Source organism: Manis pentadactyla, chromosome 19 (genome assembly GCF_030020395.1).
Source record: "Manis pentadactyla isolate mManPen7 chromosome 19, mManPen7.hap1, whole genome shotgun sequence".
Taxonomy (NCBI): domain Eukaryota; kingdom Metazoa; phylum Chordata; class Mammalia; order Pholidota; family Manidae; genus Manis; species Manis pentadactyla.
The window spans coordinates 12560713-12579223 of NC_080037.1; the positions used below are offsets into that span (position 1 = coordinate 12560713).

The 18511-nt window shown below is 39.3% G+C and overlaps 1 protein-coding gene across 7 annotated transcripts in view; it reads right to left on the bottom strand.

Annotated features, from left to right (window-relative positions):
• Positions 1 to 18511, bottom strand: part of MIA3 (MIA SH3 domain ER export factor 3) — a 62668-nt gene that overhangs the window by 32138 nt on the left and 12019 nt on the right. For all 7 annotated transcript variants that reach the window (XM_036922154.2, XM_036922152.2, XM_036922150.2 and 4 more), the window contains 2 exons: positions 17790 to 17951; positions 15560 to 15705 (listed from right to left, as the gene is read on the bottom strand). In XM_036922154.2, the coding sequence (XP_036778049.2) occupies positions 15560 to 15705; positions 17790 to 17951 (308 nt within the window). The remainder of the gene's footprint in view (positions 1 to 15559; positions 15706 to 17789; positions 17952 to 18511) is intronic.

The following is an 18511-nucleotide window of genomic DNA, read 5'->3' on the forward strand; positions in this document are numbered from 1 at the left end:
TAAATGGACTGAATGCACCAATCAAAAGACACAGAGTAAAATAATGGATAAAAAAGCAAGACCCATCTATATGCTGCTTACAAGAAACTCACCTCAAACCAAAAGACATGTACAGACTAAAAGTCAAGGGATGGAAAAACATATTTCAAGCAAACAACAGTGAGAAGAAAGCAGGGGTTGCAGTACTAATATCAGACAAAATAGACTTCAAAACAAAGAAAGTAACAAGAGATAAAGAAGGACACTACATAATGATAAAGGGCTCAGTCAAACAAGAGGATATAACCATTCTAAATATATATGCACCCAACACAGGAGCACCAGCATATGTGAAACAAATAGTAACAGAACTAAAGGGGAATATAGACTGCAATGCATTCATTCTAGGAGACTTCAACACACCACTCACCCCAAAGGATAGATCCACCGGGCAGAAAATAAGTAAGGACACGGAAGCACTGAACAACACCGTAGAGCAGATGGACCTAATAGACATCTATAGAACTCTACATCCAAAAGCAACAGAATATACATTCTTCTCAAGTGCACATGGAACATTCTCCAGAATAGACCACATACTAGGCCACAAAAAGAGCCTCAGTAAATTCCAAAAGATTGAAATCCTACCAACCAACTTTTCAGACCACAAAGGCATAAAACTAGAAATAAACTGTACAAAGAAAGCAAAGAGGCTCACGAACACATGGAGGCTTAACAACACGCTCCTAAATAATCAATGGATCAATGACCAAATCAAAATGGAGATCCAGCAATATATGGAAACAAACGACAACAACACAAAGCCCCAACTACTGTGGGATACAGCAAAAGCAGTCTTAAGAGGAAAGTATATAGCAATCCAGGCATATTTAAAGAAGGAAGAACAATCCCAAATGAATGGTCTAATGTCACAATTATCGAAATTGGAAAAAGAAGAACAAATGAGGCCTAAGGTCAGCAGAAGGAGGGACATAATAAAGACCAGAGAAGAAATAAATAAAATTGAGAAGAATAAAACAATAGCAAAAATCAATGAAACCAAGAGCTGGTTCTTCGAGAAAATAAACAAAATAGATAAGCCTCTAGCCAGACTTATTAAGAGGAAAAGAGAGTCAACACAAATCAACAGTATCAGAAATGAGAAAGGAAAAATCACGACGGACCCCACAGAAACACAAAGAATTATTAGAGACTACTATGAAAACCTATATGCTAACAAGCTAGGAAACCTAAGAGAAATGGACAACTTCCTAGAAAAATACAACCTTCCAAGACTGACCCAAAAAGAAACAGAAAATCAAAACAGGCCAATTACCAGCAACGAAATTGAAGCGGTAATCAAAAAACTACCAAAGAACAAAACCCCCGAGCCAGATGGATTTACCTGAGAATTTTATCACACATACAGAGAAGACATAATACCCATTCTCCTTGAAGTTTTCAAAAAATAGAAGAGGAGGGAATACTCCCAAACTCATTCTATGAAGCCAACATCACCCTAATACCAAAACCAGGCAAAGACCCCACCAAAAAAGAAAACTAGACCAATATCCCTGATGAACGTAGATGCAAAAATACTCAACAAAATATTAGCAAACCGAATTCAAAAATACATCAAAAGGATCGTACACCATGACCAAGTGGGATTCATCCCAGGGATGCAAGGATGGTACAACATTCGAAAATCCATCAACATCATCCACCACATCAACAGAAAGAAAGACAAAAACCACATGATCATCTCCATAGATGCTGAAAAAGCATTTGATAAAATTCAACATCCATTCATGATGAAAACTCTCAACAAAATGGGCATAGAGGGCAAGTACCTCAACATAATAAAGGCCATATATGATAAACCCACAGCCAACATCATACTGAACAGCGAAAAGCTAAAAGCTTTTCCTCTGCGATTGGGAACAAGACAGCGATGCCCACTATCCCCACTGTTATTCAACATAATACTGGAGGTCGCAGCCACAGCAATTAGACAAAACAAAGAAATACAAGGAATCCAGATTGGTAAAGAAGTTAAACTGTCACTATTTGCAGATGACATGATATTGTACATAAAAAACCCTAAAGAGTCCACTCCGAAACTACTAGAGCTAATATCAGAATTCAGCAAAGTTGCAGGATACAAAATTAACACACAGAAATCTGTGGCTTTCCTATACACTAACAATAAACTAATAGAAAGAGAAATCAGGAAGACAATTCCATTCACAATAGCATCAAAAAGAATAAAATACCTAGGAATAAACCTAACCAAGGAAGTGAAAGACCTATACCCTGAAAACTATAAGACACTCTTAAGAGAAATTAAAGATGACACTAACAAATGGAAACTCATCCTATGCTCTTGGCTAGGAAGAATTAATATCGTCAAAATGGCCATCCTTCCCAAAGCAATATACAGATTCGATGCAATCCCTATCAAATTACCAACAGCATTCTTCAATAAACTGGAACAAATAGTTCAAAAATTCATATGGAAACACCAAAGACCCCGAATAGCTAAAGCAATCCTGAGAAGGAAGAATAAAGTGGGGGGGATCTCACTTCCCAACTTCAAGCTCTACTACAAAGCCACAGTAATCAAGACAATCTGGTACTGGCACAAGAACAGAGCCACAGACCAATGGAACAGAATAGAGACTCCAAACATTAACTCAAACATATATGGTCAACTAATATTCGATAAAGGGGCCATGGACATACAATGGGGAAATGACAGTCTCTTCAACAGATGGTGCTGGCAAAACTGGACAGCTACATGTAAGAGAATGAAACTGGATCACTGTCTAACCCCATACACAAAAGTAAATTCGAAATGGATCAAAGACTTGAATGTAAGTCATGAAACCATGAAACTCTTAGAAAAAAACATAGGCAAAAATCTCTTGGACATAAACATGAGTGACCTCTTCTTGAACATATCTCCCCAGGCAAGGGAAACAAAAGCAAAAATGAACAAATGGGACTATATCAAGCTGAAAAGCTTCTGTACAGCAAAGGACACCATTAATAGAACAAAAAGGTATCCTACAGTATGGGAGAATATATTCAAAAATGACAGATCCGATAAAGGGTTGACATCCAAAATATATAAAGCGCTCACACACCTCAACAAACAAAAAGCAAATAATCCAATTAAAAAATAGGCAGAGGAGCTGAATAGACAGTTCTCTAAAGAAGAAATTCAGATGGCCAACAGACACATGAAAAGATACTCCACATCGCTTGTCATCAGAGAAATGCAAATTAAAACCACAATGAGTTATCATTTCACACCAGTAAGGATGGCTACCATCCAAAAGACAAACAACAACAAATGTTGGTGAGGTTGTAGAGAAAGGGGAACCCTCCTACACTGCTGGTGGGAATGTAAATTAGTTCAACCATTATGGAAAGCAGTATGGAGGTTCCTCAAAACGCTCAAAATAGAAACACCATTTGACCCAGGAATTCCACTTCTAGGAATTTACCCTAAGAATGCAGCACTCCAGTTTGAAAAAGACAGATGCACCCCTATGTTTATCGCTGCACTATTTACAATAGCCAAGATATGGAAGCAACCTATATGTCCATCAGTAGATGATTGGATAAAGAAGAAGTGGTACATATACACAATGGAATATTATGCAGCCCTAAGAAAAAAACAAATCCTACCATTCGCAACAACATGGATGGAGCTAGGGGGTATTATGCTCAGTGAAATAAGCCAGGTGGAGAAAGACAAGTACCAAATGATCTCGCTCATATGTGGAGTATAAGAACAAAAGAAAACTGAAGGAACAAAACAGCAGCAGAAGCACAGAACCCAAGAATGGACTAATAGTTACCAAAGGGAAAGGGACTGGGGAGGATGGGTGGGAAGGGAGGGTATAAGGGCAGGAAGAAAAGAAAGGGGGCATTATGATTAGCATGTATAGTGTTGGGGGGGCACGGGGAGGGCTGTGCAACACAGAGAAGACAAGTAGTGATTCTACAGCATCTTACTATGTTGATGGACAGTGACTGTGAATGGGATGTGGGGGGGACTTGGTGAAGGGGGGAGCCTAGTAAACATAATGTCTTTCATGTAATTGTAGATTAATGATACCAAAAAAAAAATTTACGTAAGAATTTTAAAGAAATGACCATACTAAAAAAATTGGAAGATATAAAATAGGGCTAAGTGGAAGTTTTAGAGTGAAAACATAGAATGACAGAAATGAAAAATTCACTTGATACAGACTTAAAAGAAGATCAGATACTATAAAAGAAAAGATTGATGAACTTGAAGACAATCAAAGGAAATATCTAAAGCAAAGATAATAGTTAATATATAAAAATCAGTTGTATTTCTGTATATCAGCAAAAATCAATTGTAAATGAAATGTTCAAAGACATAAAAAGACTGAAAAAGACTGAAAAACAACTAAAAAGCAAAGACATAAAAGGTCTGAAAAACAACTAAAAAGCAAAGACATAAAAAGACTGAAAAACAACTAAAAAGAACAGAGCCTTAGTGACTTATGGGTCTAACATATGTGTAATTAGAGTCTCAGGAGAGGCAAGAGAAGAGGGGACACAAACATTTTGAAGAAATAATGTGAAAACTCATAGAATTATACACAGAAAGGGTTAATTTTGCTAGATATAATTATGTTGTAATGACTTTTTTAAAAGGTGTGTTTATTCACAGATGACATGATCATCTACACAGAGAATCCTAAGAAATCTACATAAAAATCATCCTAGAAGTAATAAAAAAATTTAGTAAGTTAGCAACATATAGAGTTAATACACAAAAATCAGTTGTACTTCTGTATATCAGCAAAAAGCCATTGCAAATGAAATGTTCAAAGATACCATTTACAACAACATCAAAAACCATGAACTACACTGGCATACCTAAACAAAATATGCATGAAACCTGCATTGAAAACTACAAAATGTTTTGAGAGAAATTAAAGATTTAAATGAATATAGAAATAAACTTCATTCTTAGATTAGAAGCTTTAATATTTGTTGACACCAATTCTTCCCAAATTCATCTATAGATTCATCATAGTAACAACCAAAAGCTCTGCAAGACTTTTTATAGATATTCATAGGTTGATCCTAAAATTTATATGGAAATGCAGAAAAAAAGAAATATCCAAAACAATTTTGTAAAAGAAGTACCCAACTGCAAGACCTACTATAAAGCTATAGTAATTAAAAAGGTGTGATACAGTCTTAGGATAGAAATACAGATCAGTGGAATAAAACAGAGTCCAGAAAGAGACACACATATATGGTCAACTGATTTCAACTCAAGGTTCTGAGGTAATCTGAAGGGGAAAGAAATGCTATGGGAGCAACTGGATATAAGGAAAAAATGAAACTTGACACCATTTACAAAAATTAACTCAAGCTGGAACATAGACCTAAACATGAAAGCTATAACTATAAAACTTCAAGAAGAAAACATGAGCAAATATTTGCATTGTTAGAATTGCCTCAGATTCCTTAGGCAGGAAACAAAAAGCTGCAACCATAAAACTAAAAATGTATAAAATGGAGTTCATCAAAATTAAAAATTTGCTCTTAAAAAGGTAATGTTAAGAAATTGAGGGGGGCGGAAGATGGCGGCGTGAGTAGAGCAGCGGAAATCTCCTCCCAAAACAACATATATCTATGAAAATATAACAAAGACAACCCTTCCTAGAATAAAGACCAGAGGACACAGGACAATATCCAGACCACATCCACACCTGAGAGAACCCAGCGCCTCGCGAAGGGGGTAAGATACAAGCCCCGGCCCCGCGGGAGCCGAGCGCCCCTCCCCCCAGCTCCCGGCGGGAGAAGAGCAGGCAGAGCGGGAGGGAGACGGAGCCCAGGGCTGCCGAACACCCAGCCCCAGCCATCCGGGCCAGAGTGCAGGGCCCTCGATACTGGGAAAACAGGGCAGCAAGAACAGTGAGCAGGCACTGGAGGCTGGGCGACAGAGGACATAAGAAAAGCGCGCGACCATTTTTTTTTTTTTGCTTTTTTGCTGCTTTGTTTTGGAGAGCGCTTTTTGGAAGTCTTAAAGGGACAGGGACCCCAATATTAGGGAAACAGGGCAGAAAGACCGGTGAGCAGAGGCCTGAGGATGGCACCGGAGAATAAAGAAAAACGAACGACCACCTTTTTTTTTTTTTTAATTAAAAATTTTTTTTTTTTTTTAATTAAAAAAAATTTTTTTTCTTGTTTTTTTTGTGGTTGTTGTTTTGTTTTGGCGGGTGCTTTTTGGAAGTCTTAAAGGGGCAGGGCGGGTCACTTAATCCAGAGGTAGGGAATCCGGGATCTCTGGGAACCCTAACCCCTGGGCTGCAGGGAGCAGGGAGGCCCCTTACGGAGATAAATAGCCTCCCAGCAGCTCCTGCTCCAACGCGACTCCACCATTTTGGAGTAGCTGCCCGAGCCAGGCCACGCCCATAGCAACAGCGGAGATTAACTCCATAGCAGCCGGGCAGGAAGCAGAAACCCTGTCTGCGCGCAGCTGCGCAGTACAAGCCACTAGAGGCCGCTGTTCTCCCAGGAGAGGAGGGCCACAAAATAACAAGAAAGGAAGTCCTTCCAGCCGTCACTCGTCCCAGTTCTGCAGACTATTCCTATCACCATGAAAAGGCAAAGCTACAGGCAGACAAAGATCACAGAGACAACACCAGAGAAGGAGACAGACCTAACCAGTCTTCCTGACAAAGAATTCAAAATAAGAATCATAAACATGCTGACAGAGATGCAGAGAAATACGCAAGAAAAATGGGATGAAGTCCGGAAAGAGATCACAGATGCCAGAAAGGAGATCGCAGAAATGAAACAAACTCTGGAAGGGTTTATAAGCAGAATGGATAGAATGCAAGAGGCCATTGATGGAATTGAAATCAGAGAACAGGAACGCATGGAAGCTGACATAGAGAGAGACAAAAGGATCTCCAGGAATGAAACAATATTAAGAGAACTGTGTGACCAATCTAAAAGGAGCAATATCCGTATTATAGGGGTCCCAGAAGAAGAAGAGAGAGGCAAAGAGATGGAAAGTATCTTAGAAGAAATAATTGCTGAAAACTTCCCCACACTGGGGGAGGAAGTAATCAAACAGACCACGGAAATACACAGAACCCCCAACAGAAAGGATCCAAGAAGGGCAACACCAAGACACATAATAATTAAAATGGCAAAGATCAAGGACAAGGAAAGAGTGTTAAAGGCAGCTAGAGAGAAAAAGGTCACCTATAAAGGGAAACCCATCAGGCTAACGTCAGATTTCTCAACAGAAACCCTACAGGCCAGAAGAGAATGGCATGATATATTTAATACAATGAAACAGAAGGGCCTTGAACCAAGGATACTGTATCCAGCACGACTATCATTCAAATATGATGGTGGGATTAAACAATTCCCAGACAAACAAAAGCTGAGGGAATTTGCTTTCCACAAACCACCTCTACAGAACATCTTACAGGGACTGCTCTAGATGGGAGCACTCCTAGAAAGAGCACAGCACAAAACACCCAACATATGAAGAATCGAGGAGGAGGAACAAGAAGGGAGAGAAGAAAAGAATCTCCAGACAGTGTATATAACAGCTCAATAAGCGAGCTAAGTTAGGCAGTAAGATACTAAAGAGGCTAACCTTGAACCTTTGGTAACCACAAATTTAAAGCCTGCAATGGCAATAAGTACATATCTTTCAATAGTCACCCTAAATGTTAATGGGTTGAATGCACCAATCAAAAGACACAGAGTAACAGAATGGATAAAAAAGCAAGACCCATCTATATGCTGCTTACAAGAAACTCACCTCAAACCAAAAGACATGTACAGACTAAAAGTCAAGGGATGGAAAAACATATTTCAAGCAAACAACAGTGAGAAGAAAGCAGGGGTTGCAGTACTAATATCAGACAAAATAGACTTCAAAACAAAGAAAGTAACAAGAGATAAAGAAGGACACTACATAATGATAAAGGGCTCAGTCCAACAAGAGGATATAACCATTCTAAATATATATGCACCCAACACAGGAGCACCAGCATATGTGAAACAAATACTAACAGAACTAAAGGGGGATATAGACTGCAATGCATTCATTCTAGGAGACTTCAACACACCACTCACCCCAAAGGATAGATCCACTGGGCAGAAAATAAGTAAGGACACGGAAGCACTGAACAACACAGTAGAGCAGATGGACCTAATAGACATCTATAGAACTCTACATCCAAAAGCAGCGGGATATACATTCTTCTCAAGTGCACATGGAACATTCTCCAGAATAGACCACATACTAGGCCACAAAAAGAGCCTCAGAAAATTCCAAAAGATTGAAATCCTACCAACCAACTTTTCAGACCACAAAGGCATAAAACTAGAAATAAACTGTACAAAGAAAGCAAAGAGGCTCACGAACACATGGAGGCTTAACAACACGCTCCTAAATAATCAATGGATCAATGACCAAATCAAAATGGAGATCCAGCAATATATGGAAACAAATGACAACAACAACACTAAGCCCCAACTTCTGTGGGACACAGCAAAAGCAGTCTTAAGAGGAAAGTATATAGCAATCCAAGCATATTTAAAAAAGGAAGAGCAATCCTAAATGAATGGTCTAATGTCACAATTATCGAAATTGGAAAAAGAAGAACAGATGAGGCCTAAGGTCAGCAGAAGGAGGGACATAATAAAGATCAGAGAAGAAATAAATAAAATTGAGAAGAATAAAACAATAGCAAAAATCAATGAAACCAAGAGCTGGTTCTTCGAGAAAATAAACAAAATAGATAAGCCTCTAGCCAGACTTATTAAGAAGAAAAGAGAGTCAACACAAATCAACAGTATCAGAAACGAGAAAGGAAAAATCACGACGGACCCCACGGAAATGCAAAGAATTATTGGAGAATACTATGAAAACCTATATGCTAACAAGCTGGGAAACCTAGGAGAAATGGACAACTTCCTAGAAAAATATAACCTTCCAAGATTGACCCAGGAAGAAACAGAAAATCTAAACAGACCAATTACCAGCAACGAAATTGAAGAGGTAATCAAAAAACTACCAAAGAACAAAACCCCCGGGCCAGATGGATTTACCTCGGAATTTTATCAGACATACAGGGAAGACATAATACCCATTCTCCTTAAAGTTTCCCAAAAAATAGAGGAGGAGGGGATACTCCCAAACTCATTCTATGAAGCTAACATCACCCTAATACCAAAACCAGGCAAAGACCCCACCAAAAAAGAAAACTACAGACCAATATCCCTGATGAACGTAGATGCAAAAATACTCAACAAAATATTAGCAAACCGAATTCAAAAATACATCAAAAGGATCATACACCATGACCAAGTGGGATTCATTCCAGGGATGCAAGGATGGTACAACATTCGAAAGTCCATCAACATCATCCACCACATCAACAAAAAGAAAGACAAAAACCACATGATCATCTCCATAGATGCTGAAAAAGCATTTGACAAAGTTCAACATTCATTCATGTTAAAAACTCTCAGCAAAATGGGAATAGAGGGCAAGTACCTCAACATAATAAAGGCCATCTATGATAAACCCACAGCCAACATTATATTGAACAGCGAGAAGCTGAAAGCATTTCCTCTGAGATCGGGAACTAGACAGGGATGCCCACTCTCTCCACTGTTATTTAACATAGTACTGGAGGTCCTAGCCACGGCAATCAGACAAAATAAAGAAATACAAGGAATCCAGATTGGTAAAGAAGAAGTTAAACTGTCACTATTTGCAGATGACATGATACTGTACATAAAAAACCCTAAAGACTCCACCCCAAAACTACTAGAACTGATATCGGAATACAGCAAAGTTGCAGGATAAGAAAATCAACACACAGAAATCTGTGGCTTTTCTATATACTAACAATGAACCAACAGAGAGAGAAATCAGGAAAACAACTCCATTCACAATTGCATCCAAAAAAATAAAATACCTAGGAATAAACCTAACCAAAGAAGTGAAAGACTTATACTCTGAAAACTACAAGTCACTCTTAAGAGAAATTAAAGGGGACACTAACAGATGGAAACTCATCCCATGCTCGTGGCTAGGAAGAATTAATATTGTTAAAATGGCCATCCTGCCCAAAGCAATATACAGATTTGATGCAATCCCTATGAAACTACCAGCAACATTCTTCAATGAACTGGAACAAATAATTCAAAAATTCATATGGAAACACCAAAGACCCCGAATAGCCAAAGCAATCCTGAGAAAGAAGAATAAAGTAGGGGGGATCTCACTCCCCAACTTCAAGCTCTACTATAAAGCCATAGTAATCAAGACAATTTGGTACTGGCACAAGAGCAGAGCCACAGACCAATGGAACAGACTAGAGAATCCAGACATTAACCCAGACATATATGGTCAATTAATATTTGATAAAGGAGCCATGGACATACAATGGCGAAATGACAGTCTCTTCAACAGGTGGTGCTGGCAAAACTGGACAGCTACATGTAGGAGAATGAAACTGGACCATTGTCTAACCCCATATACAAAAGTAAACTCAAAATGGATCAAAGACCTGAATGTAAGCCATGAAACCATTAAACTCCTGGAAGAAAACATAGGCGAAAACCTCTTAGACATAAACATGAGTGACCTCTTCTTGAACATATCTCCCCGGGCAAGGAAAACAACAGCAAAAATGAGTAAGTGGGACTATATTAAGCTGAAAAGCTTCTGTACAGCAAAAGACACCATCAATAGAACAAAAAGGATCCCTACAGTATGGGAGAATATATTTGAGAATGACACATCCGATAAAGGCTTGACGTCCAGAATATATAAGGAGCTCTCACGCCTCAACAAACAAAAAACAAATAACCCAATTAAAAAATGGGCAGAGGAACTGAACAGACAGTTCTCCAAAAAAGAAATACAGATGGCCAACAGACACATGAAAAGATGCTCCACATCGCTAATTATCAGAGAAATGCAAATTAAAACTACAATGAGGTATCACCTCACACCAGTAAGGATGGCTGCCATCCAAAAGACAAACAACAACAAATGTTGGCGAGGCTGTGGAGAAAGGGGAACCCTCCTACACTGCTGGTGGGAATGTAAGTTAGTTCAACCATTGTGGAAAGCAGTATGGAGGTACATCAAAATGCTCAAAACAGACTTACCATTTGACCCAGGAATTCCACTCCTAGGAATTTACCCTAAGAATGCAGCAATCAAGTTTGAGAAAGACAGATGCACCCCTATGTTTATTGCAGCACTATTTACAATAGCCAAGAATTGGAAGCAACCTAAATGTCCATCAATAGATGAATGGATAAAGAAGATGTGGTACATATACACAATGGAATACTAATCAGCCATAAGAAAAGGGCAAATCCAATCATTTGCAGCAACATGGATGGAGCTGGAGGGTATTATGCTCAGTGAAACAAGCCAAGTGGAGAAAGAGAAATACCAAATGATTTCACTTATCTGTGGAATATAAGAACAAAGGAAAAACTGAAGGAACAAAACAGCAGCAGAATCACAGAACTCAAGAATGGACTAACAGGTACCAAAGGGAAAGGGACTGGGGAGGATGGGTGGGTAGGGAGGGATAAGGGGGGGAGAAGTAGGGGGGTATTAAGATTAACATGCATGGGGGGGTAGGAGAAAAGGGAGGGCTGTACAACACAGAGAAGGCAAGTAGTGATTCTACAACATTTTGCTATGCTGATGGACAGTGACTGTAAAGGGGTTTATAGGGGAGACCTGGTATAGGGGAGAGCCTAGTAAACATAATATTCGTCATGTAAGTGTAGATTAGTGATAGCAAAAAAAAAAAAAAAAAAAAAAGGGCAGTTCCTGTGTGGTAACCTCCAACGAGTTCTACACAAGGGTATAAAGGGCATATAAAAGTGTAGGCAAAGGGTCTGTTTGTGTTTATACAGAGGATCAAAGCCTAATTGGGCTACCCCGAAAATGAACTAAGATACGATATGAAAAAGAACTTCCAACATCTGCACCCTCTGGAAGACTCATGCCAGAAGATGATCATCAAAAAACCCCAACAAAGATCCACGCACTGCTACAGCTGTAGATGCACTCATCCCACCAGTTCCTGGACCTGCCATGGGAATGAGGAAGGAGATATCTAAGCTGGCCTGTGCATACAGTAAAACAACAAAATTGGACTGGATCTATACTGTTGGAACTCAACCAAGAATTTGGAGAAGTGCAAATTGTAGCGCTCCAAAGTCTTACAACTACAAACTATTTATTGTTAAAAGAACATATGGCATGTGAACAGTCCCCAGGAATGGGTTGTTTTAATTTGTCTGATTTCTCTCAGACTGTTCAAGTTCATTTGGACAATATCCACCATATCATAGATAAGTTTTCACAAATGCCTAAGGTGCCTAACTGGTTTTCTTGGTTTCACTGCAGATGGCTGGTAATTACAGATATGCTTTGGTTATGTAACTATACTCCTATTATGTTAATGTGTGTGTGCAATTTAAGTAGTAGCTTAAAACCTATACATGCTGAAGTTACTCTACAATAAGATATATCAAAGAAATAATCAATCTTCCCATGTTTTCTTCCGCCTGCTACTTCTATAGCTTTTCTTCTTCCTTCCTAATTACAACCCTTAAATAGAATTCGTGCCTCATATCAAATTTACCGAGTATCATAATTCTTCCAAGTGGTAAAGATACCTCAAGACAAATGCTGGGCATAGAAGCCACAGGGCATAAATATGCAAAGAAGTAAAAAGCTAACTTTTTCAAACAATAAGGCTTCTCTCTCACTTACCAACTTCACATTTCCCTGTATGTCCCCGGAAGATGACTGGTTAGCCAGAGACGGGTAAGATTCCTCAAGGGAGGAACAACCTAAGACAGGCACAGTCGCAGGGGGGCCATCAGGTGAGAAATTGGGGATCAACAGAGGTGAGGCTTAGAACCTCACCCCCCCGTTCTGAGAGAAATCTTCTGCATACGTGGATGTTTTATTGCCCTGGTCTAGCTTGGATTAACACATAGTCTACAGGCACACACCTGATCATCTACATGTGCTCTCTTACAACACTAAACTATGTTTTCTACCTTTATCTTGTATCTACCTACCACTTCAGCATTTTATTAAAAATAATAATAATAAAGAGAGAAATGTGGTATCCACATATAAATCAAGTATAAAAACCAAATCAGTATTCATATTTGAACTGACTGTTTATAGTTCATAATGCATGAGCAAAACCGAAAGTTTCTGTGATGACTGCCCTTGTACTGTTCACTATGTAACTTATTCATTATGTAAGAATTTGTTCTACATGTAAAAACTTGTTTGTTATGCCTCAGAAGATTGGAGACTGACAAAAATTAGGCTTGGGGTGGAATAATGATTGTGCATTGAGCATTGACTCCCCTATACAGAATTTTATTGTCGTTAACAACCATTTGATCAATAAATATGAGAGATGCCCTCACAAAAAAAAAAAAAAAAAAAAAAAAAAAAGGACAGACTTCCAATGGTAAAATAAATTAGTAACTGGGATGTAATGTATAGCATAAGGAATATAGTCAAGATATTGTAACAGCCTGGTAGGGTGATAGCTGGAACCTAGAATTATGTATATAAATGTTCTACCACTGTGTTGTACACTTGAAACTCATGTAATGTAATACTGTGTGTCAACTACCCTTCAATAAAAAATAATTATTAAAAAAAAAAAAAAAAAAAAAAAGAAGAGAAAAAAAAAAAAAAAAAAGAAATTGAAAGGCCAGGCCATACAGAGGAAGAAATCATTCACAACATATACTGACAAAGGAGTTGTATCCAAACATCTAAACTCTTAGACCTTAATATTTAGAAGGAAAAAAAGTTCAAAAGGGACAAATAATTTGAAGAGCTATTTCACACATGAACAGACAAAAAAGTATGGCCACATGAAAAAGTGCTCAACATGTTTAAATCTCAGGAAATACAGTAACCTCTGTGTCCCATACCACATCTGTGTCCGCCAATCCAGGCCTAGAACAGGGCTCTGTGCATACTTACAACTAAAATGAATAAAGAATTCCCTCCCATATCCAGAAGCTATTATATTTTTGAAGTGATAATTTATTCTGGTAATCAAATTCGAATTCTAAGAGTGTCTTACTCACTGAAAATTTCACTCTCACCGTACAGATCACTCCAAGCATGGAGCCTGGCTTCCCTCCACCCTTCACCCAGTGGCCTTTCTCCTGAATGCCTCGTGTATTCCATGTCTTTGTGCTGCCCTCTGACCAGCCAAATGAGAAGTTGCAGGGGAGGAGATCGTACAAAATGCCAGGTACTGCACCAGACACGTTACATTACCAACTCATGTAATTCTTACAACAACTGGAGTCAGTATTATCTGCATTTTAAAGATGAGAGAGCTGAGGTTCAAAGTTTAAGAATTTGCCCAAGTTCCTAAATGATGAATCTGGAATTTAAAACCAGGTCATCCGGACTCAAAACCCATGCATTTTTACAGAAAACACCCCACTCTTTCCTTAAAATAACAGAACCTAGAGGAAAAACATTTTTTGTTGGGGAAGATACTTTCTCTATAGCTCCAAAGGCAATCTGGACCCCAACTTCTGAAAGCTTGCTCCTTCCCATAATTTAGCAAAAAAAAAAAAGTCCAATTCAACAAATACCACAAGGGGGAGCTAAGTCCTAAAAAGCTCAGATAAGCTTCTAAACAGATTAAATAACTCACTTGGATCTACTCCCTTTAGAAAAATAAATCTGAATAAATATTCTGCCATAAGTGACTCCTTCTAAGAAACAAATCTGACCATATCTCTTTCCTGATTAAAACCTTCTAAGGTGTTCCATCCCAAAGAGTCTAACATCTCTTATGACACATGACTTCCTTTATGTTTGCCCCTATTTCCAAGACTACCCTCGCCCCCACCTCCACCCCCTCCCCTCAACACTGCACGTCAGCCACACCAACAACGCTTCCCTGGCTTCTCCAAATAACCTTTTCTCTATGCCTCCATCTCTCTGAACCTGCTATTCCTTCTGAGGGCACACTTGCCTCCGTTTCCCTCCCCCAAGCCCTTCTATTCACAACTACACATCAAACTCGCCTTTGTCCTTCAACTCTTGTCGCAACATGTCTCAGCTAACTTCTGACCTTCTCTGACCATCCTCCCACCACAACGAATCAACTTATTCCTGATGTTCTTCTACCACCAGGAAACTACTTCTCTTTCTTCCCATGTCACATTATGTCTTTATCTTCCCACTGGACTGAAAAGTCCCCAAGGGAAAGAACCATGCTTCACAGGTGTGTATATGCCCAGCTCTGGCATGCAGCAAATCCTCTGCAAATTCGGAACTCAACTAAGAACCCATCAAATCATATGTATCTGAGGCTTGTTTCAGAGGCTATCTTCAAAGGATCAGGAGTAACCTTCATAGACACATTTTCAGTTCTTTATCCCATGTTCAAAATTAGAAACTAATAATCAACATTCTATCTGAAGAAACTATATATGTTATACTTACCGTCTTAGTTAAATAAAACATGAATGAATATATTAAAAGAATGGCACTTTCCAAAGGTGTGACACTTGCTGGCTCCTCAGCCTTTGTTTCTAGTTGCTTTTTTGCATCAACAGGATCAAGAGGAGTGCTTTCTGTTATAATTATCCCTAAAAGTAAGGGGGAAAATTGCTATTTTATTTTATGCTTTAGAAGAAGAATTGTTTCTCTTCATTTAAGATATTTTTTTAATGCCCACTAAATGTTAGTCACTGTGCCTAGATATGTGGTTCTCTTAAAGACAATTGTATAGAGAAAAAATTCAGAATCCCTGTCCATTATAAAATGGACATACCTCCAACATACTCCACCCCTCACCTTTGCCCTCCATCATATCCCTGGCAGTGCAACTGCTATCTGAACAATATTTACTCAGGGGAATTGGGAAAAATGAAATTATGTGCTTTTTCCATAGAGATGCAGTCACCTTTAACAAACATTTATTTACTGCCGGTGACACACTGTAGTAGAAACTTTGAACAAATGACTTGTAAAGAAGTATGAGTTGGCAGATTTGTAGGCGGGACGCACCAACACTTAGAGCCCAGTGTGACACCTGGCAGGCACTCAGTACTTGCTTACTGAACGGGTAAATGGCAGCTACACAAAAGAGGATTTGGGAAATGCCAAGAGAGACTAAAGGGAACTGCTTACAGGGTGGGGCCTGGCTTGGAGCTCTGTGTAAGAGGCAGAATTCCAGCTACACCTGAAAGAACTTCCAGAGGTAGCAGGGAGGGGATTTCAGTACGAGTTATTTAAGTCTGCCGCACATCTTGTAGACAGCTAGCTTAACAAGCAATTAGTGAAAAGCTGGACTAGTTGCCTCTCAGGTCTCTCCCAGCCCTGAGATTCCATTCACTTTGGTCTATGAACCTGACCTCTGGTGAGCGGTCCCCAGCTAGGTCGGCATCTTGCTGTCTGAGATATATGAAGGGACATTGGAGAAGAGCAGCCTGTAAAGGTAGGTGACATCATTTTGTGGTGGAACTTAAAGGACAGGGCAAAACATCTGATTTTACTTCTGCAAATAGGATTTTCCTAACCATCAAAGTTTTTGAGCAGAAGAGTAACAAGTCTAAATGGTGCATGACTCATTTTCAGCCAGCAGAACCTTTCTGAGTTAAAAAGAGTTTAGAAGTAGAGAGTATTGTGTAGAGGGTATTGTATATGAATGCAATATCCTCTGGAGCATGGGAGAGCTATGACGTGTCATTTCTTCTCAAATTGTCTGAATTCCTCTCCCTGCTGTGACGTCTATGCTTTGAAGGGGGTAGGGGAGCTCACCCAGCATTGCCAGGCCTAATGGTATCACCAGGTAATGCTGTATCTACAGTTAGGGACCATAACCTCTACAAACACAAAAACAGTAATGCTGTCACATCACCGTAGTGGATAGACAAAGTCACACAATCAGCTGCTTTTCTGATTTACCGATAAAATGAGTGAGCTACATTATTGGGATTGTATTTTTTTAAATAACTTTCTCAATTGAAATGCAGTAAGTTCGTTCTGACTGGAAGTCTACTATGCTCTGTAGATGAAGTAATATTCACAAGTGACAGTTTACACTGGACTATTACATACCACAAAGTCGTGCACTGTTACCTGTAATCTTACAGTAAAAGATACCTAGACATAGATACCTCTTCACTGTTTTAAAAAAAGTTTTTACCATGTTCCAGGTAGCAAATTAACAAAAGAAGAGAGCTATGTTGTACTCTGCCGGTGGGGGAGTGGGGTGACTGTGGAGGGCAGCGGACACACAGAACCCGTGAGCTCTACAGCAGTCACTCACAAACTTTTAATGCTCAGCAGATCAGAATTTTCTGGAGGGCTTGAGACAGATTGCTGGTCTCCACCCCCAGAGTTTCTGATGCTGTTGGTCTGGCTGAAACTACTGTTTTATAACATAAGGCTTTTTAAGAATAATATTTTAGATTAGAATTATTTACATAAGCTGCTGACAGCCAAACATTGGTTTGGAGGTTACAGGCTCTGGCCTCTTTCCTATTGTTGAATTCCACCTGTCTGAACTCCTGCTTTTCTCTCAGTTCTAAGGCCAGCTTTCTTATTTTTTCAACTCATTCATATTGTATTTTTCTCCTCTCTGTTTCCTTCCTTTAACAACATAACTCCCTGAAGCTCTCCTTTATGATATGCCTCTAGTCCACTGAGAAAAATCAGCCAGGCTTACCTGGGTCTGCGTCTTTCTCAGTGTCTGGCTTCTGCCACACTTCTGAGACACTTGTGTCACTAGTCACAGGTTGATCCAAGTGGCTGGGCTCTTCAGGGATCTGCACTTTAAGATCTTCTGTGTTATCTTGTGGGAAATTGTCTTCAAGTGGTGGCTGTATCTCTACAGGGAAGAAGAATGCATTACGTGGCAAAGCTCGATGACACTCCCCACTTGGCCCCTCCCACAGGGCAGCGTTCCCGCACCGTACAGCGCCAGAGCTTGCGCCGCTGCCTTCCACCGGCTGGCAGCCACAGAGCACACCTGAGCAGGGAAATAAATATTTCCATTGCTTTTTATCTCACTTCATTTGGCTAATTTGCATAATAAAATTTACAAAGAAACCCTTATTCCAAAGTATTTCATACCTGTATTTGCAGTAGGGACTTCAATAACCTAGCTTCCCTTGACAAACCAACACAGGCTCACACAGATAAATGTGCAAAAGAGAATTCCAGTCAACAGCAGAAAAATGAAATGCCTATTCTACACAAAAATCCCATGAACTCTTTGTAAACAAGCATGCTCGTTACACAGAGCTATGCAGAGGGAAGGGCATTACAGAGACAGCTTGCTGAAGTGCCTTTCCAATATTTTCAGAGTACCTCTAAGAGTCAGTACGAGTGAACGTTCACCATTTCCTTCCAGAAGGCTCAGAGCATAGTCCAATGTGACCCACAGTA